At 40.2% G+C, this 25,105-nt stretch overlaps 3 protein-coding genes across 4 annotated transcripts; all 3 read right to left on the bottom strand.

Annotated features, from left to right (window-relative positions):
- Positions 1–11,499: 11,499 nt before the first annotated feature.
- LOC108223829 (uncharacterized) lies at positions 11,500–12,734 on the bottom strand. Its single transcript, XM_017398261.2, has 2 exons — positions 12,098–12,734; positions 11,500–11,964 (listed from the first exon to the last, which is right to left on the bottom strand). Exons 1-2 carry the CDS (start codon positions 12,581–12,583, stop codon positions 11,623–11,625), a joined length of 828 nt encoding a protein of 275 aa, XP_017253750.1. The 5' UTR covers positions 12,584–12,734; the 3' UTR covers positions 11,500–11,622.
- A 1,279-nt stretch (positions 12,735–14,013) lies between these two features.
- On the bottom strand, positions 14,014–18,958 carry LOC108223828 (uncharacterized exonuclease domain-containing protein At3g15140). 2 transcript variants are annotated; one of them, XM_017398260.2, is made up of 6 exons: positions 18,661–18,958; positions 18,304–18,509; positions 17,827–17,907; positions 16,291–16,416; positions 15,254–15,377; positions 14,014–14,348 (listed from the first exon to the last, which is right to left on the bottom strand). In XM_017398260.2, the coding sequence occupies exons 1-6, from the start codon at positions 18,886–18,888 to the stop codon at positions 14,154–14,156; spliced, it is 960 nt and encodes a 319-aa protein (XP_017253749.1). In that variant the 5' UTR covers positions 18,889–18,958; the 3' UTR covers positions 14,014–14,153. The 2 variants fall into 2 exon arrangements, with proteins under 2 accessions (XP_017253749.1, XP_017253748.1); XM_017398259.2 differs by having other exon boundaries at positions 15,245–15,377.
- Positions 18,959–19,896: 938 nt separating this feature from the next.
- On the bottom strand, positions 19,897–23,186 carry LOC108220873 (E3 SUMO-protein ligase MMS21). Its single transcript, XM_017394753.2, has 7 exons — positions 22,985–23,186; positions 22,824–22,895; positions 22,002–22,112; positions 21,813–21,923; positions 21,239–21,378; positions 20,335–20,423; positions 19,897–20,240 (listed from the first exon to the last, which is right to left on the bottom strand). Exons 1-7 carry the CDS (start codon positions 23,066–23,068, stop codon positions 20,092–20,094), a joined length of 756 nt encoding a protein of 251 aa, XP_017250242.1. The 5' UTR covers positions 23,069–23,186; the 3' UTR covers positions 19,897–20,091.
- Between the last annotated feature and the right edge of the window lie 1,919 nt (positions 23,187–25,105).

Consider the following 25,105-nt stretch of genomic DNA (forward strand, 5'->3'; position numbering starts at 1 on the left):
GATACAAGCCGAGACACCGAATACTCCGGATTGATTATCAGCCCTCCAAGGTATTCGAGATAAAATTAAGAATCCGGATAACATATTTCCTAGCAAGCAAATGCTCGTCTTAAGCATATATCATAGCACAGACTGCAAACTTAAACATTGAAAAGTATTAGGCAAAAATATATGGAAGAAAAGGCAAGTAGGAGTAAAAGAAAAGCAGCTATATGCTGAATTGCTATAATAGCCTGTGAAGCCTTTTACTATAGTCAATACAAGTACAGTAGCATGCAAAACAAGCAATAGAATAAACTTGCTAGTGCTGAGTGCTGACTGACGCTTTGAATTTATGCAGCAAGCTTGACAACATGTTAAACATTTCAACCATGTTAATGCTGCAAAACATTCTCATCAACTTTTGGATTATTCATACACATAATTCAAACTCTGAGAAATCAAAACAGGCTATTTCTTGAATATTAAATTGTCTTATAGAACCTGAGCAGAACAAGGATCTAACATATGCACAACGGCCGGTCCAGAACAATTGAATATTAGTAGCATACATCTGGCGAGAAAAAAGTGTTGGATGAGGAAAAAAACTAGAATTAGTGATATTTTCATGGATGACGTTGTAGTCCTCTTGCATACACATCAAAAATTTAGGGTTAAGGCCCGCGGAAAAACCTCAGATAGTATACCGTAACATTCGTATGTCGAAACCTGGATAAGTATATCTTCCTACCATTGGCATCATATTTGCCTTTTTTTTAGTTTCTGGAGAAGAGTAGTACAACATTATTATCTAGAAAGAACAAATGGATAATTAAAAGCAGAAAACCAAAGCACAGAACTTATCATTGTTGCTCCATGGCACCAACACCAACAAAAATAAAGAAAAAACTGAAGATTGAAAGAAGAGTACTGGATCTACTAATGACCAATTAGACTATTGATCATGTTCAGTTATCACCTATTTCCTCTCTGCAGATACTTTCCATTATGCTCAGTAACTGTGATCGGAAGCTCAACTGAGAAAAGCATTCTCTCAAGCAGTGTAGTTTATGGAGACTCAGGGCGAACGAATATCACTTCCTCCAAGTACTTCACTCTGCTTTCATGCTTCCTGGTAGCTTTTGCCTCTTTCATACATGTTATGGCCAAATATCAACTCGGAAGATGATTGCATAAATCTCGCCTTAATTCAAGGAAAGGACCGATCTCCGGGATCGTCCTCGCCCATTACGTGGACCTCGCCATCTATGTGACCCAGGAAGTGAGGACGAGCAACAGATGGACCCGGGTCAGCAAAAGGGTCCTCGCCCAGTAAGGGTCCTCGCCCAGTATGGACCCTCGTCCTAGGCATGTGTCGGCCTCGCGGCCCGTTTTCAAGGAGTCCTCGCCCTCTGTGATGAGGCCTCGCCCAATGCTTACCTTCCTCGCCATCAGCATGGTCCAGGGCACAAGACCCGGCGTCATGTAAGACCCGGTCTTTAGCCGAGTCCTCGCCCGATATGGAATCTCGCCCGATGTGGATCCTCGCCCTTAACGTGGGTCAAGTCACGCGGCCCAGGTCTTCGATGGGGTCCTCACCCTCAGCTATTGAGTCCTCGCCCAATACGCTTCTTCCTCGCCCAGTGCGGAATGGACCAGATACGCCTGCTTCTCAGGCCTGATTATTATTGTTTTATCTTGGGCCCAGGCCCACCATCAGCCTCGCCCTAAGAGAGGACGGAGGGCTAGCCCATACAGCTGAGTCTGAGGAGGTCCACGTGGGCTAGTGCTGGTCAGCCCACCTAGTTCCATGCTCCTCGAAGGAGGCTGGGATCCAGAAGCCCACGTCCGTCTGATCTAAGGCGGTGGCCCATCGCTGGAACCAAGGAATGAGAAACCTATTCTGATTAGGTTACTTGTTCTCCAAGAACTACGTCTGGCTTGATCCCTATAAATAGGGTACGTAGGCACATTGTTTGGGGGGAGGTCGCAACCCTTGCAAGAGCGAATACTCCTTCGATCTTGTGAGAAAACCCTAATCCCCCAAACGATCTCAGCCAAAACCAAAATCACCACCCATACTCCGTCGTCCGCCGTCATCGTCCACCACAAGTTCCAGCAACCCTCCCCGAATCTTGTTATCACCAGATTCCTCCGTTAACAATTGGCGCTAGAAGGAGGGGCTTTTTGACATCTATTGGAGGAAGGATGTCACATGAGACGAAGAACGACGTTGTCAATCTATGGAAGGGAAGGAAGACCTCGGAGACTCCGGCTACCAATCAGCTACCGTCGCCTCTCTTGACGTCCGGAACCAGCTATCAGGAACATCTTGAAGGAAAGGATATTCTGAGGACATGGAACGCTGGACATCAGAATTATTATCAGGAAAGTTCATATTCTCCTTCTCTAAATTTGTGGTTATATTTTCTGTTTTGATATTTGCGTAACAGTCCTGGAATCGACAAGATCACTCCCAAGACTCGGGGGTAGCAATGGTACGTTCCCTCCGACCACGCTATCATGTAAGCATGCTATTAACAACAAATTTAGAACCTTTTGTATATCTTTTTTCGAATCTATATATTTGTGTCTTGTTTGGAGCGTCAAGACCAGGGACAACCTCCCTGCTGCTTTGGAATCCGTCTTCATGTGTAATCGAGACGCATGTTTGACACCCTCGGGATGCCTGGACAACCATCTTCATAAGATGGTTCGAAAGAATTCCTATGCCCTGGTGGCCCGTACTTCCGGTAAACCATCAGGAAGACCCTCAGGGGTGCAGCTTTGGAAAACCCTCAGGGGTTGGAGTTTTTATTCGAAAATATTTTTTATTATTTGTTCGTCCCCAAGTAAGGTGGAGGGCGACGACCCACCTTCTTGGATGCCTAGGATCTAAGTGGATGATGTCCCTACTGTCCTAGATGCCTGGGATTTAAGTAGATGATTTCCCTACTGTCCCGGAGGTTGATCGTCCCCAAGTGCGGTGGAGGGCGACGACCCACCTACTTGGATGCCTAGGATTTAAGTGGATGATGTCCCTACTGTCCTAGATGCCTGGGATTTAAGTAGATGATTTCCCTACTGTCCCGGAGGTTGATCGTCCCCAAGTGCGGTGGAGGGCGACGACCCACCTACTTGGATGCCTAGGATTTAAGTGGATGATGTCCCTACTGTCCTAGATGCCTGGGATTTAAGTAGATGATTTCCCTACTGTCCCGGAGGTTGATCGTCCCCAAGTGCGGTGGAGGGCGACGACCCACCTACTTGGATGCCTAGGATATAAGTGGATGATGTCCCTACTGTCCTAGATGCCTGGGATTTAAGTAGATGATTTCCCTACTGTCCCGGAGGTTGATCGTCCCCAAGTGCGGTGGAGGGCGACGACCCACCTACTTGGATGCCTAGGATATAAGTGGATGATGTCCCTACTGTCCTAGATGCCTGGGATTTAAGTAGATGATTTCCCTACTGTCCCGAAGGTTGTTCGTCCCCAAGTAAGGTGGAGGGCGACGACCCACCTTCTTGGATGCCTAGGATCTAAGTGGATGATGTCCCTACTGTCCTAGATGCCTGGGATTTAAGTAGATGATTTCCCTACTGTCCCGGAGGTTGTTCGTCCCCAAGTAAGGTGGAGGGCGACGACCCACCTTCTTGGATGCCTGGGATCTAAGTGGATGATGTCCCTACTGTCCCAGAGGTTTATGTTCCCCAAGTGTGGTGGAGGGCGAAGACCCACATACTTGGATGCCTGGAATCTAAGTGGATGATTTCCCTACTGTTCCAGAGGTTGTTTTTCCCCAAGTGTGGTGGAGGACAACGACCCACCTACTTGGATGCCTAGGATCTAAGTGGATGATGTCCCTACTGTCCTAGATGCCTGGGATTTAAGTAGATGATTTCCCTACTGTCCCGGAGGTTGTTCGTCCCCAAGTGCGGTGGAGGGCGACGACCCACCTACTTGGATGCCTGGGATCTAAGTGGATGATGTCCCTACTGTCCCAGAGGTTTATGTTCCCCAAGTGTGGTGGATGGCGACGACCCACCTACTTGGATGCCTGGAATCTAAGTGGATGATTTCCCTACTGTTCCAGAGGTTGTTTTTCCCCAAGTGTGGTGGAGGGCAACGACCCACCTACTTGGATGCCTAGGATCTAAGTGGATGATGTCCCTACTGTCCTAGATGCCTGGGATTTAAGTAGATGATTTCCCTACTGTCCCGGAGGTTGTTCGTCCCCAAGTGCGGTGGAGGGCGACGACCCACCTACTTGGATGCCTGGGATCTAAGTGGATGATGTCCCTACTGTCCCAGAGGTTTATGTTCCCCAAGTGTGGTGGAGGGCGACGACCCACCTACTTGGATGCCTGGAATTTAAGTGGATGATTTCCCTACTGTTCCAGAGGTTGTTTTTCCCCAAGTGTGGTGGAGGGCAACAACCCACCTAGTTGGATGCCTAGGATCTAAGTGGATGATGTCCCTACTGTCCTAGATGCCTGGGATTTAAGTAGATGATTTCCCTACTGTTCCAGAGGTTGTTTTTCCCCAAGTGTGGTGGAGGGCAACGACCCACCTACTTGGATGCCTAGGATCTAAGTGGATGATGTCCCTACTGTCATAGATGCCTGGGATTTAAGTAGATGATTTCCCTACTGTCCCGGAGGTTGATCGTCCCCAAGTGCGGTGGAGGGCGACGACCCACCTACTTGGATGCCTAGGATTTAAGTGGATGACGTCCCTACTGTCCTAGATGCCTGGGATTTAAGTAGATGATTTCCCTACTGTCCCGGAGGTTGTTCGTCCCCAAGTAATGTGGAGGGCTACGACCCACCTTCTTGGATGCCTAGGATTTAAGTAGATGATTTCCCCGGAGGTTGTTCGTCCCCAAGTAAGGTGGAGGGCGACGACCCACCTTCTTGGATGCCTAGGATTTAAGTGGATGATGTCCCTACTGTCCCAGATGACGTTTTTCAGCTTGTGAACAGCCTCCTGAAGCTCGTCTACTTTTAGTTCAAGGCGATCATTACGCCTCTCCGGGATCCTGATCCTCGCCTGGAATTTAGAGATGAGCACCTGAAGTTCGGCCAAGTTTGGACGAAGAGGAGGAGAAGGGACGGCGTCAGCATCTGGCATCAACGATGGATAGTCGGATTCAACAGCCCTATTGAACTCGGCGAAGAGATCTTCGGCTGACATGGGTGACGACTATGTGAAGAAAAGATGATAATGAAGAATGACAAATGCACTACGCAAAAAACTCTATAGAAAACACACAACCCTTCAAACTCGTTTTCAACGAAAGGTCGTGACTCTTCGAGGAAAGCCGACCGTTGAATAGCTCGGAGGAACTTGAAACGAAGAAGAACCTCGCCTCTTGCTAAAAGGCGAGGACAAAGGAGAAGACGAAGTAAGTAAGCAAGAATAAGACGCAAGGACCAGAGGCACAGTCCTCGCCCGTTGAAGAGTCCTCGCCCTGAATACTAGCGAAGCAATGTTCGAATGCATGAGGACGGCGACTGCGTATGAGAACAAGTGAGAACTTCACCTTTTGCTAAAGGCGAGGACGAGGACACTCGGATATGGGAGATGCCTGAAGTGAGAATGAAAGTAAACAAGGGGAAAGACAGTCCTCGCCCTCTTAGATTTCACGAGAAAGAATATTGAAGTCCGCGCCCCATCAAGGTCCTCGCCATATCTGTCTATCTCAAACGTAGGAAAGCAACCAAGGACAAGAAGAGTCCTCGCCTGATATCAAAGTCCTCGCCCTGTGCAGCTATCCTAATGATGAGTGGTCGAGGGAAGGGTGAATCATCGTCTTCATTTAAGAGCATACAAGGAAGAATAAAAATAAGAGGCTGAGAGCCTCGCCCGAGGATGGATCCTCGCCCTGTGCAGCTATCTTAAAGATGAGTGGTCAAGGGAAGGATGAACCCTCGAGGTGCAAGCAGATATAAAAGTTCTTAAGACATGGAGAAGACGATGGAGCAAGATATATTAGCAATACGAAGCGGACAACAACAGTAAGTTTAATTCAAATACAACTGCGAAGCCAATTACGGAGGGCTCGCACTCCAAATGTATTTAGGGCTGTTCAACGTAACAAGTTCATTCTTTCTGCGGCTCAGTGGTGGTGGCCTCACCGTCGCCCTTGTCCTCTGCCTCGCCATGTGTGGTCTCGCCACCTTTCTTGGCCAACGCTTCCTTCTCTGAAAGGATCTTCGCCTCAAGATCCTTCCTCGCCTTCTCAATGGTGGTAGCATTAGCCTCTTTGAAGCCCGCCATGAAAGCAGGAGTAGAAGGGGCGAAGAGCATCGTCCAGTCGTAGTCAAGATCCGCAGCCAAGAAATTGGTAAGATATTCCGAGAACCCAAGGCGGTATGCATCGCTCAGCTCTTTGGATTTGGAGGCTTTCTCGCCCTCAAGCTCAGACTGGAGACCTGCGATGGTAGAGTTGGCGAGGTTGGCAGCCGAAGTTGAGGACTCAGTGAGTTCATTGAGGGTATCCTGAACACTCTTGATATGGGTATCCCTTGTCTTGATATCGTCTTTGTATTTCTCATGGAGGTCTTTCCGTCGATCCGCGGACGCTGTAGCCTCGCTCTTTAGGTTCGTCTTCGCCTCTTCCAGCTCTGCTATGTGAGCATTTTTGGCGGCAAGGACGTTGAGGCCCTGAAAAAACGCCTCGCCCAATCCGAACTTGAAGCCATGCTCAGCTTCATCAGCTTTCTTTGATGACCAGACTTTGACGTCCTCAGCATCATAGTTGACTTCGGCCAAAACACTGAAGGCGACAGACACAGCAGAGGGGGTTGACTCCTCGCCCTTTCTTAGTTTCTTTTTTGAGGCTGCAATTTCCTCTTCGTTTCCCCGTTTTCGCTTGTTCCTCGCTTTCAATTCTTTCTCCGGTGGAGGGGTCTGGTTCCGGCGAGGAGTAGGAGTGGCATTCACGGAGATGGTGGGGCGAGGCTGAGAAGCAGGAACTTGCCTGCCAGCAAAAGGGTTATTACCAAAAGGAAGTTCGGCCATCTTTCCTGAAAAGAATCCAAGTGCAAACATTAGGCGACGAATATATGATTGGCAAGGAACATGTATTAAGGAAAAAAAGTAAAGCGTGAAAAAAGATAAAGGGCGAGACGCAAGTAGGCAAAGGGCGACGCTTCTACCTTTACCAGTTAAGGACGCTAATGACCTTTTAAGGCACTCTAGAGCTTTCTTCGATCTATTCCTCTTATCGAATTTTATCAGAGGGACTTGACCAAAACCCTTGTGATAAAAGCCATATTCGCGAAGCGATTCCGGAGTAACAATCTCGTCGAGCTTCTTCTGGGCGGCATCAAGGTTGTCAATAGCCTGGGCACGAGTCAAGAGCTCGCCCTCGAGGTCGGTTTGTTGAGGTTTATCTGATAAGGAGTTAAAGTTAGGTACAGATGATAGGCGAGAAGGTGAGAAGAAGGCGATGAAGATTATACTTACAAGGGTTAAGATTAAAAGACACCCTTTGGCGAGGAATGTCGTAGAGGTAGAAGTAATCCGGCTTCCAGAATTTCATGTTGCTAGGATTTCCAACGGAGAAGCCTTTCTTGTGATGGCAAGGATGAAGCGTTAGATTGAAAAAGCCATAATCGTCGCCTGTCTTCCTTAATGAGAGAAAGTGATCCATCTCAAGCATTGAGGGTTCGGGGAACCCAAGGCGGCGATACAATATGTAGATACCTATGGCAAGCCTCCAGCTGTTGGGACCGACTTGGATTGGGGCGACGTCATAATGGTTTACCAACTTTAGCAACCACGGGTGCATAGGCCATCCGAAACCCAGCTCCACAAGCTTATTGGTTACCACCATGCGAGGACATGGGAGACCGTCAAAGTTGAACCTGTGCATCCTCGTGAAGCGGCAAGGCCTATACCACTTGCCTTGGATATTGTAGTACTCAATCATCCACATTATTTCATCCGAGGAAATTTGCGAAGAGAGTCCCGCACAGGTTACTGTCTTATTGACATGGCGCTGTCGATTCCTCTCTTTCTCTGGGACGTCTTCGTCAAAATCAAAGTCATAGTCGTGATTGAAGGTCTCTGGAACAAAAGGGTCTGCATCATCCTCGCCCTCAGATAAGTGTTTACTACGGCCTGATTCCACGATTTCAGTTTCATTATTGTCCTCGCCCTCTATGTCTTCCTCGCCCTTTGAGTGATCAGGGTAGGCATCTCTAACCACTGGAAGCTGCTTCCCCTTGCCAACTCCCAAGAGGGGGCGAGAATGACCGGAACGTTCGAGGTTTTTGAGAAGGAAATCTGGAGAATCGTCATCACTCTGGGGTTTGTACACACTTTCTTCATCGCTCGAAGAGATGCTGAGAATTTCGTGTGGATCTGGCCGGCAAGAGGGACCGGCCTCGTCCTGATGAGCCCTCAGCCACACCTGATCTAAGTCGTGGTCAGCTTTTGGGTCGACGTCAAGAGATGACCACGAATCGACCTAAGCATTAGCATTGGGAGGAGATTGTTGAGAGTTCGTCATCTGAAAGAGAGATGGCGGGAAAGGAATCAATAATGATATATAGTATGGGGCTACAGATAAAGAAGAAAAGAGAAAATAAAGTCACGAAGGGCAACGACGCTGGTGATAGGTCCTCGCCCTAAGCAAGCATGTTATCGATTTAACAGAGCCTTCGCCTACAATTACTCTAACTCTTGCGAGCAACGCTTATGTTAATAATTGGGAAACCCTAGGTGCCTACGTGGACAAATAAAATTGGATTTGAAAAGGAAGCAAGAGAACATGCGTACCTGTAATTTCTGAAAGCGGTGGAAGGTGCGAGGCTTTGAGAAGAACGTCGCCTGATGCTACCAATTCAGGAGAATAATCCAGCAGCACTTCGTGTGTATACTTGTGGAATGAAAAGAGCTGCCCTTATATAGAGGAAGGAAGAGGCGGGAAAATCACTAACATCATAGCCATGTGGCACGCCCCGACTGGCCAGTTTTCTCATGCTTCGAGGCAGGACTTTTGAATCCTGCTGGCGTCTCTTGTGTAGCCAATGTGATTTTTCTACCATTTTTGCAAGAATCTCTGAGCCAAGACGAAAATTTTGATATATGACGAGCAACAACAGGCGAGCACTTACCATCTTCCTCGCCCGATGCTTCTTTAAACCCTTTCACACTTATGTTACAAGGAACTGGGGGGTAGTCGTTATAGCGTCGTCTACCTCAGCTGATGATTGTCCTCGCCCTGTGCTGATGATCGTCCTCTCACTCAGCTGATGAGCTTCGTCTACCTCAGCTGATGATCGTCCTCGCCCTCAGCAGATGATCGTCCTCTCACTCAGCTGATGAGCTTCGTCTACCTCAGCTGATGATCATCCTCGCCCTCAGCAGATGATCGTCCTCTCCCGCAGCTGATGAGCTTCGTCTACCTCAGCTGATGATCGTCCTCGCCCTCAGCAGATGATCGTCCTCTCACTCAGTTATTAATCGTCCTCTCACTCAGCTGCTGACCGTCCTTTCACTCTACTGATCGTCTCGCTCAGCTAAGCCTCACCTTCAGCTCGACCCAAGAATTGGAGTCCTCGCCTGAGGGGCGTCCTCGCCCGTTGCTGTTTCTAGCAATTAGCTAACTGGAGTGGAAGATTTATACCATCCTCGCCTTCAATGAGTCCTCTCCTGGAGTCATGTCCAGAACGTGATACTTGATTATCTAAACGACTTGGTTCTTTGATGGAGTCCTCGCCCAAGGACGGAGCTCGCCAGAGTACTATTACCGGAAACCAGCCAACTAACCATCTTCCTCGCCCGAAGCTTCTTTAAACCCTTTCGCACTTATGCTTCAAGGGCTTGGGGGGTAGTTGTTATGGCCAAATATCAACTCGGAAGATGATTGCATAAATCTCGCCTTAATTCAAGGAAAGGACCGATCTCCGGGATCGTCCTCGCCCATTACGTGGACCTCGCCATCTATGTGACCCAGGAAGTGAGGACGAGCAACAGATGGACCCGGGTCAGCAAAAGGGTCCTCGCCCAGTAAGGGTCCTCGCCCAGTATGGACCCTCGTCCTAGGCATGTGTCGGCCTCGCGGCCCGTTTTCAAGGAGTCCTCGCCCTCTGTGATGAGGCCTCGCCCAATGCTTACCTTCCTCGCCATCAGCATGGTCCAGGGCACAAGACCCGGCGTCATGTAAGACCCGGTCTTTAGCCGAGTCCTCGCCCGATATGGAATCTCGCCCGATGTGGATCCTCGCCCTTAACGTGGGTCAAGTCACGCGGCCCAGGTCTTCGATGGGGTCCTCACCCTCAGCTATTGAGTCCTCGCCCAATACGCTTCTTCCTCGCCCAGTGCGGAATGGACCAGATACGCCTGCTTCTCAGGCCTGATTATTATTGTTTTATCTTGGGCCCAGGCCCACCATCAGCCTCGCCCTAAGAGAGGACGGAGGGCTAGCCCATACAGCTGAGTCTGAGGAGGTCCACGTGGGCTAGTGCTGGTCAGCCCACCTAGTTCCATGCTCCTCGAAGGAGGCTGGGATCCAGAAGCCCACGTCCGTCTGATCTAAGGCGGTGGCCCATCGCTGGAACCAAGGAATGAGAAACCTATTCTGATTAGGTTACTTGTTCTCCAAGAACTACGTCTGGCTTGATCCCTATAAATAGGGTACGTAGGCACATTGTTTGGGGGGAGGTCGCAACCCTTGCAAGAGCGAATACTCCTTCGATCTTGTGAGAAAACCCTAATCCCCCAAACGATCTCAGCCAAAACCAAAATCACCACCCATACTCCGTCGTCCGCCGTCATCGTCCACCACAAGTTCCAGCAACCCTCCCCGAATCTTGTTATCACCAGATTCCTCCGTTAACAATACAAATGTTGAGGAACTACACTCTGGCGGCTTTTCTCATTAGTATACCACACTGTGAAAATCTTGTAAGCTAAGTACAGAAGCCAGTTATGAGGGGTAGCGATTACTGGACAATTGGCTTGTGTGCTAAACGTTTGGATGGTACATGGGAATGAGAATCAGGAATAGGAATGATGGGTATGGATATGAGAATGGGTATTGCTAATCCAAACATCACGTGGTTTCAGGTTTCGATTCTCGTTAACCGGCATGTCAATGTCACGGATGGACGGCATGATGCCTATGTCCCGCGTGTGCCCAGCCGCGTAGGCATGTTTGTCTATGAGAATTCTGGACTAGGTGCATGCTAATCATGAATTGTCTTATTTTTCGTATGAATATTCTCTTGTATCCTGAAATCTTGAACTGATTCATCCTGACTTATTGTATTTGAGCTGATATGCATTATAGTCTGTCATAAACCATAAACAACAAGAATCCATACCCATCTATGCCGTCTAGCTCTAGTAATAGTGCTAACTTTATCAAATCTTATGACACACATTTGCATATGAAAATACACAGCAAGTATTAATTCATGCTTACTCAACTTTGGTTTTTCAGACATCCACCACAATGATGAATTTTTATCATCCTATGACTTCAGCTAAAATTTATATCAATATACTTTCATAAAACACAACTATTCAATTATTATCATAAATATGCAAAGAATCCAATACAACTTATTTTGCAATAGTTGAACTGAAAATTTTATCTACTAGTTGTTCGATCAAATACTAATGAACATTCAGTTTCGATTAACTATCAAAGGGCTTGGGGAAGCCACATTTGATGCAACAGCTCTAGCCCAGAACTTGATTTCTGACTTCATATCTTGAGATGATCTCTTCTCATTATCGCCCCAGTTCAGAATCCTAGGAGAATACTTGTTTGTCATTTTTTCTTTAGTTTCGTCTCTGCATTCTTCTTCAACAGAGGCCAAGGTCTTAAAACTTCTTAATTCTTTCCTAGGAATATCACTTCTGCTTCTTCTTATCTTGGTTCCGTCACTGACATATCGACCTCTTATACCCGTATTGTTGCTTTCGACCTCATCTGTTGTCTTTCTTGGAGAATTTTTTGATAAGCTCTGAGCCAGAATAATTTCAAATTACATGTTAACAGAAAATCATTGACAAGAGGAACTCACAAGTTTCAAGTAAATCGTATCGTATAAATAACATGATTTTTTTTAATGAGCTAAAGGTTATAGTACTACTGACCTTTGAGTCATGTCTTGGAGGCAAGACATGGGAAGACTTAACAGAGGCTTGCCTAATCAATCTGCCCAACATAAATTCACTCTCTTCATCTTCATCTTCATCTTCTTCTTGCCTTCCGAAACAAGCTGGTAATGATTGTTCTCGAGTCAAATTATTTTGGGGTCTTGAGTTACTTCCTCTGGAACCATCTTTTCCTTGATCAAACATGTCTACCTTTGGTTCCATGTAGCTTGGCAGAGATGGTGCTCTTGCAAGCTTCCGAAGATCAAAGTCATCTCCTTTCGTCTGAGATCCTTCACTTCTGGTAACTGACATCTCTCCCTGAGTATTGCAATTCGATGAAGGACCAAGATCAGCAGAGGAGTTCGACATCTTTGATTTACTATCCACGAACAAGTTGCCAAAGAACCAACATTCTTCCAAAAGGTCTTCAGGCTCGGGCGGTTCTCTATGGGAAGTCGTCGAAGACACGTCAATGAACTCCATCGTCACCAAAATTTAGCTGGAGCCTGGAGACCCACATGAGGATTGATGTGTTCTGATATAATACCATGAAACTAATCAACATTAAGATATTAAAACTAGGTTGACAAGATAGAGTCGTGGGATTGTAGATATTCATAGAGCTACCAAGTTATAGTATTATTGTGTCAACATAGTAGATAAGCTTGATGTTGACTGATAATTTGTTTATGCATAATGACAGAAGAGTTCAAACAGCCCATGTGATGAGCAATTTCGTCCTTGTTAAGACAACCCCTGATGCCGCAAATTATGGTCATTTTCGGCTCTAATACACTCCTACAGTCCGGCATTGATATGGAAAAGATTTGTTGCTTCGTTCTTAAGAGCCTCATATAACACTCATCTAATGAATATAAGGCGTATAGCAATCAAACTTCGGTTGTTCAATGCCGACAAGAGACTTACAGAGCATGGGAACGATAGAAGAATTTATGCACGTCACTTGTAAATACTCTATAGCGACAAGGCACAAGGTTTTAAGATTGCCACGAAACATCCTTAACTTGCCAAGTCAAAGACAACTGTAAAACATTTCAGTCACTAATATATAATTTATAATAATATATACTCTATAAGTGACAAAGGCTCAAGGTTTTAAGATTATGGTGCTACAGAACATCCTTTTAAAGGATGTACAAGCATTATCAGTTTATCAGAATGTCCTTGTATATGAACTCTGGTTCTAGTTCACAATGATTCCAAGAAACGATGAACTTACTTTCGTTGTAGCACTCTCGATTCTTGGAACACTTGTGCATTCTACCGACATGATGGATTCACTCGAAGAAATTTTGCAGGAATAACCTTTGGTTTATTGTCATAGACCAAGTCAGACTTCTGAAACTTATATAATACTCAGTAATCAAACTTATAAATATTCTACTTTACAAGAAGTCCAACTGTCTTGCATACTCCCTAGTCCCTGGCATGCAAATGTACATCCTCTCATACACTTGTCATCTACGTTTCTTTTTAAAAAAAGTTACTAATCCCTCTGCAACGCCATACTTGAGATTTTTCAACACTCGTCGATATCTTCAATAAATAGAGGATCCAATGTTGAGGTTCCGTACCAGCCCTCATCGATATCTTCAATAAATAAAGGATCCAATGTTGAGGTTCCGTACCAGCCCTCAAATCTGCTTGCCCCGCAGCCTACGCCCATTCGTGTTATATACAGAAGAAAGAATAGGTTATAAGATTTGGTTATTTAAGTTTTGGTTGATTAAGCTGCACATTCTAAAATTTTGGTAGACAACTTAAATGCAAGATTGTCTAATAACAGAGCGAAAAACAAAACTGCACATATATCTGCCACATGAGAACTTTTCAAAATCTCCAACTCTTAACCAAAAAAGAAACGCAACTGAATAGCACAGTACACTGAAATCTGAATTTAAAAATAATAATAACAATTTCATTAAAAAAAACTTATGGCTGAATAGCATTTACTCAAAGCAAACAAAATTTTAACAATACTACAGAGTTAATATGATTGGAAATTCTGCACAACTATCCTCTGAAGAGTAGGCTACCGGATACGATTTTCAAAGAGAAATTCAACACTTCCTGTAGAATTTCTCTGGGCGGTGATCTGCAAAACTGCACCATCATTAATCAGGCGTCGCAAAACTCTTGTTATGTTCTTTGTATCATCAATTCCAAGATGGTGACTTCCTACCAATGGCATATGAAGCTCCCGCATCATTGTCATCATACCCGAGGCCTAACTCGAAAATGAAAATATAATAAGATTTTTCAAATTTAGAAGTGACTCTGAATTAAGGATATGGTGTGCCCTATAATAACCTTCACGAACTAAATTGGCATTTGTGATGGCTGCGCATTTCAATTAACTATTACCAAACTGTTTATCACCACCATGTAGATAATTAACACTCGGGTGCCATAGCTTGCCCCCAAGCTACATACTACTCCTTTTGGATCTTATTACAGGTCACGTGACATTTTGCACCCTTCAACATGTTTTTGCCAAATAGTTAGTTTCATTATTTTCAAATTTTAGTTTTGAGAATCAAAACATATTAATCCCGAACAAACAAAATCCAAAATAAAATATATTTTGTTATATAGTCAAAGCATCTTGAGGTGTCTGCCAAAAGTCAAACTACCTAAAATACAGACCAGGAGTATGTCTCTGTGTAACTACCACATGTAGCGTCTGGGGTGAATTTGATTTATTAGGACTCGAGAGTATATATGCCAGTGATTCATGGACATGTTCAAGGATTAGCATGAACTGATAAGAAAGATTAATGTGCTTGATCACAGTCCAACTAAGCTAAAATTACCAAGTCCTCATACAAAAAAATTGCCAAATTACTGAATTAGTGAATATAGCTCAAAGGTCTAAAGCTTAGTTGCCTTCATCATCATGTTGCAGGTCGTACCTAACCTAATGCAAAAGCCTATAGGCTTTAGTCAAACTATAAGCGCATACTGGAGAGGAACAAATTATACTAGGTAGTAGGTATATAATTTTTATGTCAAAAGTCTGACACTAAATTGGTTTTCTCTGACACTATTAAGTAATTAAAATAGAGAAAAAGAAGACGGTTTTTAAATTAGAACTTTAAATAATCGAGCATACTAAGTATTTACCCTGCTTACCCTCCTCTTGTAGAAGTTCAGGTAGATGTCCTTCAAATTGATCCATTCCATAAAGTATGAGGGGGTCTTCATCCGTGATACTTTGCATTGCTCGGGGATTTTAGTTTTTATGTCCCAGTTGCCACTAGTGCATGTAAACAATATTATATCAGTGCTTGTACAAATTTCGCTTGAATGAAATATTTGATAGTTTTGAGTGCAGAAAACTTGTGTAATACTATTGAACTCTTTGTATTCAGTATTTTATGTATAAAAAATTATATATCCAGTTATCAACTAAGGGTATTGATTCAAAGAACAAGTCATTTGTATGCAAGTAGAAATATTTACAATTTACAATATTTCTTAGAGTTTCTTTTACAAGAGAGTGGAAAATAGAACAGGGGAAAGGGAAGGAACTCTTTCCAAGTCTTTTCAGAAGAAAAATCGAAAAAAGTTGGTAGTTGCCCATAATTTCTTTTTACATTTTTTTTTGTTCTTAGACGTGGAATTACTAGCATTTATTCTCCCCTAAATACCTTTATAACCCCTTTTACCTCAACAATTTGCCTTTCTCATCTGTGTCCCAGCCATATTTCTTCTCTTATATGCACAGCAACGTAACAGTAAAGTGTATCATGTTTTTTTAGATTTTTTAAAAATTGTGAACAAACGAGGCTACAAAGTGATGGATAACACTTTCTTCTACTTATTTACAGAAATATGTGAAAGACAGTTGATCCACTTTCTTATCTAATTTTCTTATATTATTTTAATTCTTAAGACCTTGTTTAACTTCGGACTCTTTTCAAACTCTGTAACACAATGTTGATCACATATCTAATATATATGCGACTCAAGGCGGTGTTGCATGTATTGCCTCTACAGGTACACCAGTGGCTTAAAGCATTTTGAAGAAGACTCGTGTATGCAATAAGTAGATTGCATAATGTTCTTTTTTAAGGTTAAAACCATGAATGCTAAATATTGCGTAAACTGATTCACCAAGGAAAATTCAAATCAATAGTCCAATCATTTGATGCCAAATTTGGACTCACCAAGTTATGAATGCAGCTTTATTAAGATGCCCGCCATATTCCCTTGCCCACAATTGATGCTTTGCCATCCAGTCTTCAAATTGTTTTATAACTTCCGTAAATGGAATAGCTGTATCATGCCAGACACTGAAAACTGACATAAATCATATTGGCTTCACATTTAAAAAGTGATTAAGAATGGAAGAAAACAAACTCATAAAGGCAACATGAGAACATAAACAGAGCTGCCCACATTTGTCATATAACATAAAACTCATATTAGTAATAACAGAAAATAAAGTTCACAACGTTAATCATTATTTGTTTCAATTAACCAAGTTAATGAAACATAATTTGATAAGATGTAAGCTTTCTATGAGCATGTTTCGCACCCCTTAAATGACAAAAGTAAGCACTTTTTTAGGGGGAAAAGTTCATATTTACATAACATATTTTGGTGGTTAGTATTTGATAGGTGTTTAACAATCTTTTTATTTGCAAAAGTAAGTCACTTATTTTCAGAAAAAATACACATTTACTTACTTTTTTCAGAAATAAGTAACTTATTTCTGAAAAATAAGATAGGCCAAACGGGGCTATATTTTCAACATTTATATGCATCAGACAGTAAGATGGGGACAAGTAAAATTAATATACACAACAAACATTTAAAACCAGAACTCGGGAATTACACTGATAATCTGACTCTTCATCCAATGAACCGCTACTATATTTATTCGAGAAAGCAATCAAAAGTCAAAACACTTTTGAAGTGTGACCATCAACAGATACACAGGATATTCATATGGACATAACTTATAACAAGCATAGCTTTAATATTTTTTAATGCATGCAACCATATGCACTAGCATTGTAGCAGAAATCTGTCTTCTGCAAGCTTGCTACTAAAAGTAAAGGTATTATAGGAGAGATGGGTGTAAAAGCATACAGCCTAAACTAGAAGGTATAATGACTACAGAATTCAGTTCATCACAAGACAATCAAGTAATAGGCTCTTGCTTTTAATAGAAAAGCTGATCAAATATCCATGAAAACATAACACTGAGAAGTTGATGCACAGCACGAAATTCTGCAATCAATTTAATTGTTGAACATATAATTTGTAAGGATAAATTATAAGTGACTTTAGTTGTTTACATATGCTACGATTCGAAAATTATTTCCTTTATTCTACAAGTAGATAAGTATTGGTAGTCATTACTAATTAGGATTTATCTAGGGTTTTGCTTGCCCTCCCAATTTTAATCTCTCTATTCAAATTTCGTGAATTCTTTGTATTCCTTTCTTTTCAGGGTTTATTTCTAAATTAATGAGTAGTTCTGAACTAACTGGCGGATTTACACTGTTTTCTAACAATTCCGTGGAGATAAGTGCTTTCCCCTATATCCAACCATATCTTATTCTTAACCTCATCCTACATCAGATTGTTTTTAACACATCAATCTTAGATATTCAAAATTGATAATAATAGAGCACAGGAGCAAATGAGCAATAATTGAAAGTTCTGTGACCAATTAAGTAGATGTTAAACCATACCTCTGAACTCCGATTTTTCCATACTTGCCTTCGATATACTGATTTATTCTTTGCTCACCCATTTCTGAGGGTCTTACAAATCTGTAGCGAAAAAATAAAAAGGTAAATAGGTGACTGAAATTACTTGTTCCATTAACATGAAAATTAATAACATCATAGTCATCAAGTGCCGCAACTAATTTCTGAAGGAGAAGAACAGTACTTAGAAAACAACGGAATATCAAATAAAACCCACATGTTAAAACCATGAAGCTAACCTCTCTAGAACTCAGAATTTGCCAAAATCTACTAAATGTTTTTGGGGGCAAGTTTTTTATTCCTCTGCTTATTCATTTACTAATTTGTTGTATCAATTTGAAAAACTTGATCGACGTAATGATTAAAGTCTTATTCATAGACTAGTCGAGATAACTAAGCAATCGGCTAATTAGTTATAGCAATCATATAGACAGACATGAGCATGAAACAAAACACAACCTGTGGAAAAAATCAACTACTGCCAAGGTTTTAGCATCAATCATAAGGACAGGAAATTCCAGAATTTCAACTTTGCCCTCCAAATCGAGCACAAGAAAATGATCAAACTGTTGAGGGCGTACATGCTTCATATCGGCAGCGGCGTTTATATTAAGCTCCTCAGAAAATGTGTGACTGAACGCATTTAAGTGAGCAAGATCATCCATCTGTTGGGCAACAAACAATATTACAAATCATTGTTTACTTGTAAAATAATAATTTGTGAATTTCCAAAATGTGACATCTTGGTAGAAAAGCGGCTGCCAGTTTTCAGAGAGAGAGAGGGAGGGAGGGAGAGAGAGAGAGAGAGAGAGGTACCTTAGTGCAGAGAGATTGAGTGAAATACAAACACATAGGCTTCCACCGAGGACGAGGAGAAGGCGGAGGAGTGGTGGTGATATCAGTAGAAGTTGAATTTGGAGTTGAATGAGAAGAAGCGGAGACAGCTGCAAAGTGACGGATTCTGGGACGAAGGTGAGAAATGTAGGGTGGAATTGAAGAGATTGATAATGAAAATCGATGAAGACAAACCCTAGAAACCGCCATTTTATCTTCTACCACCAGTAACCCATAGCCTTCTGTGTTCTGTCCGGGATTAACTAAATTTTATCTTTCATTTATACATGATGCTGGTTCAAGCTGAGTTATTGCTACTCCTGTGTTACGGAAATTAGGTTAAAATTGGACTTTACATTTGTATTTTATAAAATTTTACCAATAAATCATTAATTTATTAATTAAATTTTTGGCATAATTCAATTTTGTTTCTCAAAGAAAAAAATTACTCTTTCTAGAATAAAACTTTTTTGCGAATAATATCCGGAACTGACATTTTGTTATATACATAATCTGTAGTGTTTATGTAAAATTTTAACAAGTAGATAATATTTTGAACAAATTTTCAAATTTGAGAGGAATTTTGGGAAGAACTCGTGATTTAGTAGCCTAAAATATAAATTATGCATATTAGATAATAGTTTTCTTATTTTTCTATAAAAATTTTATGCCTTTTAATTATTTTACATAAATTCATTAATTTTGATAAAATTTAATAGTTATAATTTTTGACCATTTAATCTGAATTTTTTTTAATAATTTCTTGACTAATTTTAATAAAATATTATGTAAAGCCCAACTTCGACTTAATCAAGACTTATTCTAAGAATCTACGATTTATTAAAAAAAATCATCAAATGATTCTTCAAAGAAGATTAATCGATTTATCGATTACAATCCGATTTGACTAAAAAATCCCAACTCATCCAAAAAAATCCATTTATTTTTAAATATGCATTTTCGACTAATTAACTTTGACAACATTGATTAAATATGCATTTTGACATTTAAAACCTCACCGGGCATTGGTAACTTTTGTCACACCTTAAAATAAAAATTACCAAAATAATAATCAAAAAAGGGCTCATTTTTACAATTTTATTGATCTAAATTAAATAATGAATTGACATGCTCTAAATTAATTCAAAACCTTTAATTGGTCACTGCATAGCAGTGCAGACTAGGGAACTCGGAGCACTATTTTTACCTCCCTTGGGGTCCAAAAATATGAATACTTCAAGACAACTTAATATCACTTTTAGTGACCCTTGCAAACCAGAAACAATTAAATGGGTGAAATGCAAGTCATGACATCAAATATCAGCAATACACAAAAAGAGGACAAATACTTGACCATTGGCGGGGATTTCAAATCACACTGTCATCATAAATTTGTACATGTCCTCTGCTTGATTACTCTGATTCTTCTTCATTAAGGTCAGTAAAATCTTCTACGATATTGGTTGGCCCACTTTCCTTGCTCATGGCTTTCATTTCTTCGATTTCAATCCGTAGTAATGGGTCACAAACCACTCTATCTTCCCGTAATATTTTTGGGCAACCTGGAATAAGATGTTGATTTTAAGTCAATCAGACTATCATCAGCAGGGCAGTTCAAAAACAGGCCTAAAATCACAAAATTACATATGAATATACCTGTGATGGGACATTTAGCTTGTAGCCCTTTCGTGCTCTTTATGTAGTGCATTATAAACTTCTTGCCGTATATATGCTTGCAGTCCATGCTGCAAGAATCAATAAAAATAATAATGTCACTCAAACAAACTCAATAACGTGCAATATAGTTTCACATGTTTCATCAAACAAGCAGGCTTGAAAACTACTATATTGAACATGTATGCAAGAGAATAAGCAACACGGAGTATTGATCTTAACATAAACTGTAATAGGTCGAAAAGAGCTCAAATTAATTTTGTAAGGAAATGTTCTCTAGTTCCAAAGCAGGTGAACAAATAAAATAAGCTCCAAAGAGTAAACAATAAACAAAGGAAACGTATACCTGTATAGTAAGGCCCTGCTACTGGGGATTGACTCTTTCATATAGATATGTAATTTACTGAATCTATTAAGTACTACGAAAAGCATAGGAAATACATCACCGTAAAAAACTTTCAATTACTGTAACAGGGCAACATAGTAACATGAAAATCTTGATCCAATGTATCTGTTGAAGAAGAAATTAACAAGAAATATATCTTAGAAGTTTTTTAGCAGTTAATAATTCTCTACCTGGTACCTACTGATTTATCCAGCTTTTGAAACAGCACTTTACATTGTTGACAATGGTTTTAGCTATTAAAATTCAACACAGTGACCAAAAGGCATCATACAGGAGATGCATTCAGTATTTTAATTCACAAATCAGATTTATTCAGATTTTGTGACCAACTAGAATATAATAATACTAAGTAATCAGTGAATATAAATAAACTCTTCAAAGTGAAACTATTAACAATAATATAGATCACGTATGGTCCAAAAGATTAAAAAAAAATCATCTTTTTAACAAATGAGAGTATTTGTCAATTTTATGGTATACCTACGGACAGGGTCTGACAAAGTAACAATAGGCTTTCCGCTTAGTGGGCAGTTAACATTCAGAAGGTTAGACTGTGTACTGGTCACTATAATATCCTCCTCCTCTTCACCTGGCATAGGTTGTCCAGCATGATTAACATTCTACAAGAATACCAGCAGAACCACAATTGGATTAGGAAGACAAACTTAATATTTTAGGACTAAATTAGAGTAGACATAACCAACATTTATGACAGACTAAGTACGAAAGCCAATTAGCATCCTTTTTAATCAGAGAACGATAATTAATTAACTTACTAATCCTTGTCCCAAAAGACATTATTCAATTGAAATCAGAAAGCTCAGAGTTCTGTATCTTAATATGTCGGCAAAAAAAATACCTCAAATAATCTAGACAAGATTTGACACAAATAAAGTAAACAAAAAAATAAAAAGAAATGCAAAATTATAATAGAAAAAAAGGGCCAAAAGGAGTGAAGTATTTACAGTTGAAGTAATATAATTATGTGATTATTGGATTTTCAATGCCATAACAAAGCTTTAGCCTTCCTTTAAGATCTAGAAGCAAATCATACCCACACAGCTGCAGTAAACTGACGAAATAGGGGATCTTTCTCAGGAGCAACAGACAATCTAGATTTTTGCTTTTCAATTTCTTCATCAAACAGCTTCTTAAAATCTGTTAGCTGTATGACAAATGTTTCAACAAAATATTAGCCTGATGTGAGAAAGAAATTGTTTTAGAGCTGGAAAATAGCATTCACCTGTTCTTTAGGTTCATATCCATTCCCAATTGATTCAATTGCGGCTGAAAAATGCATGCAATCTCCCGTAGTTTCCAACAATTGAATAAAACCAACTTCTAACTCCTTCACCTGAAAGAACATTCACACAAGTCTTTACAAGGAAATAGAAAACTCAAGTTACGTGCAGGGGTACAGTTCAAAACAAGGTTTCGTTGAGTTGCTAACAGAAGATTTCTTATAATTTAGTTTAAAAGGTAGGTCCACATTTGCTGTTATCAATAGACTCCTGACGTATATGTATATGGCTAGGCAAGTCTGAGCCCCCCCCCCCCCCTCCCCCCCCCCCCCCCCCCCTCCCTCTTCTTCAAAAAGGATACATATGCCAGGTTCAAAACTTTGTGAAAGAAATTCTCCAAAGAAAAAGTTGCTCGGGTGACAAGTAATATATGAAGTATCCACATAAAAAAGGAAGCCTGTATATTTCTGTAAAATACATCTGCGAAAATCTTATAGAATATTCCCCAATGCCCATCTTGACATTCTGTAATACATCTATTGCGAAAATTTTATAAAACAATCCAAAATTTTCCCCGTAGTCTATTGTGACCATAGGCACAAGGCACAATACAAATAATTTTACAGCTTCAACATCTCCTGATTGAAGTAGCCTATAACGTCCTAAAGTAAACAAATGTTCGTAAGTTATTGGCATTGTTATGTTAAATTAAAAGGCTGTAAACAATTATTCTAGTTGAGGTGCGGAAAAAGCTAGCATTATCAAACAGCAGTAGAGTGTAATGACAAGTGAGTAGAGGATGTGCATAGTAAATACATGGCTACCATTTCAGATTGATGATCAGCCTCCAAATCAACTGCTATATCCTTGAACATGTTCATAGTTCTACGAATTTCCTGAAATAAACACCCACCAATAAGATAACATATGATTAGGGTTAGTGTCTCAGTGAGTAAAAGAAGAGAGAGAGAGAGAGAGAGAATACAGCAATGATAGTTTGATTATCAGACTGAAGAGCCATTGCGGCAGTCTTCATTCTCGACGAGGAGGCGGAGGAGGTGGATGCCATTTTGGTGGTGCTTAATCGGGAAGAGCGGTTGTTCAATCACGCCCAAATGGACGGGGCGGGTAATTTGATGTCCAAACTTTTTGATTTTGATTCTGTCAGCACTCAGCACGGTGCTAAATTCACCCGTCCCATTTCAAGGTCAGTGTACAATCAGTGTTGTAAAAAGCGGGAATCGAACTTAGTCAGTGAAGGCACCGTCTAGCGATTAATCGGATAATCGGAGATTAATCGGAGTGATTAATCGGATCATTAATCGTAATCAATTTAATATTATTTTTTAAATTATATATATTAATATAATTATATATAATATAAATTTATAGTCATATAAAATCAAAAGATTATTGACTTTTTATAACACAAAACATTCCTTTATATATATATACAAGTCTAGTCATCTCATATATAAACTTGAATTTAATTGAATCTGCGAAGGAAGATATTCAAAATTTATGTAAATTAGAGTTTAGGAGCTAATATTGAAAGAGTGAAAGGTAATAAAAATAGCTTTAATTTCTTTATTTTGTCATTTCCGTGCCTTTTGTTTTATTTAAAATTAAATTTTAAATTTTAATTTTCTTTACTTTTTATTTTTAAATTTTTTAAATTCACCGATTTTTGACCGACTTTTTCCGATTAATCCCGACTTTTGACCGATTAATCCCGATTTTGGCCGATTTTCAGAAAAAACGATTTTTTCACCGATTAACGCTTAATCGAGACGGTGGCCGACCGAACAGCGATTAATCGCCGATTAATCCCGATTAATCGCCGATTAATCCCGATTAATCGCCGACTTTTAGAACACTGTGTATAATATATAAAGTTTGATTACATAATTTATTTTTAAATTTCTTTTTATAAATATTTAAATACTTAAATTTATTTTGGAAGAAAAAATATAAAATGATATTTTGTAGAAGAATTAAAATGTGTGTCAGGTTTTCGACATAAGGAATTATGAGGACAGTGAAAGTATAGAATTATACTAACTATAATCATGTAAAATTTACAAAACTCGTGAATTAGCTGTTTAGATAGATATTTAATGGAACAAGAGCTTTTAGGTGAATTTATTTTTTCATCTGAGCGAATTTCATATTTAAAAACTCTTTTCTGTTGAAAAACACAATTACTTATTAGTTTTAAAATTTATTTCCTCACACTTTTAAGCATAGCTATTTCTTTCTACTTGAATGGATACTCCAAAATGAATTAAAATTTTTGATTATATATCCCAAGTTAATAACTTTTTCTTGATAGAAAAGAAAATAATTTTCTATCCCCGAGAAAAGATGCAATCCTGTTCAAATTTTTGCTTGCAAATTTTTGGAAAAATTCAACAAACTGGCTTTTTTGAATATTCTCATATTGTTTAGCTAAAAATGACAGGTTTTGAATTCTTGAATATGAAAAAATCTAAGCTTAACTTCAAAAATAAATTGTTATTTATCTTATCAGTCCATGTAAATATTCTCTTTTTTCTCTGATGTAGTTGTCAACCGATAACTCTCAAATTAGCCATTGAAAAGTCAATCATCAGTCGTTGATAGCTTTTTTAATTAGTCGTTGATAACTTATGCTATTATCAGTTGATAGATTGTCTTCATTAGTTGTTGATGATTTAGTAGCAGTTTATGAAACTTTATTGTTCATCCTTTGATAGCTTGGATTTAGCGGTTAATCTTAAATTTCACTTGAGTAATTTTCATGACTTAAAATATTTATAATTTGACATCTTAACTACACATTTATTAATAATTCAAAAATTATATCAGTTGATCAACTTATTATATCAACTACTAACTTGTAACGAACCTATTTTGTTACAATAATTCATCAGTTGATAGGCTACCTCATCGACAAATACTATAGCTAGTATGTTATTTGTTGATCAGTTACATTTACTTAAGCAAATTTACGGTAAGTATTTTGACTTATCATCAAGACTAACACATTATTAATCAGATCGGGGTCGGGCGGGATGGGAAGAATGTTCATCCCTACTTAAATATCAGCCACAACACATATTTAACA

The sequence above is a fragment of the Daucus carota genome, chromosome 5, assembly GCF_001625215.2.
Source record: "Daucus carota subsp. sativus chromosome 5, DH1 v3.0, whole genome shotgun sequence".
In the NCBI taxonomy this organism is placed as follows: Eukaryota; Viridiplantae; Streptophyta; class Magnoliopsida; order Apiales; family Apiaceae; genus Daucus; species Daucus carota.

What these genes read in the sequence shown, in the direction of transcription:
- LOC108223829 (XM_017398261.2), bottom strand. Translation starts at nt 12,583, where the DNA reads ATGGAGTTCATTGACGTGTCTTCGACGACTTCCCATAGAGAACCGCCC. An exon ending in CTCCAAGACATGACTCAAAG is followed by an intron (nt 11,965 to 12,097) that starts GTCAGTAGTACT and finishes ATTCTGGCTCAG; the next exon opens with AGCTTATCAAAAAATTCTCC.
- LOC108223828 (XM_017398259.2), bottom strand. Translation starts at nt 18,888, where the DNA reads ATGGCGGTTTCTAGGGTTTGTCTTCATCGATTTTCATTATCAATCTCT. An exon ending in GTAGTTGATTTTTTCCACAG is followed by an intron (nt 17,908 to 18,303) that starts GTTGTGTTTTGT and finishes TTTTCGCTACAG; the next exon opens with ATTTGTAAGACCCTCAGAAA. An exon ending in ACAAGAGGAGGGTAAGCAGG is followed by an intron (nt 14,349 to 15,244) that starts GTAAATACTTAG and finishes TTTTCGAGTTAG; the next exon opens with GCCTCGGGTATGATGACAAT.
- LOC108220873 (XM_017394753.2), bottom strand. Translation starts at nt 23,068, where the DNA reads ATGGCATCCACCTCCTCCGCCTCCTCGTCGAGAATGAAGACTGCCGCA. An exon ending in AGTTTACTGCAGCTGTGTGG is followed by an intron (nt 21,379 to 21,812) that starts GTATGATTTGCT and finishes GTATTCTTGTAG; the next exon opens with AATGTTAATCATGCTGGACA. An exon ending in TTGTCAGACCCTGTCCGTAG is followed by an intron (nt 20,424 to 21,238) that starts GTATACCATAAA and finishes TGATTCTTGCAG; the next exon opens with CATGGACTGCAAGCATATAT.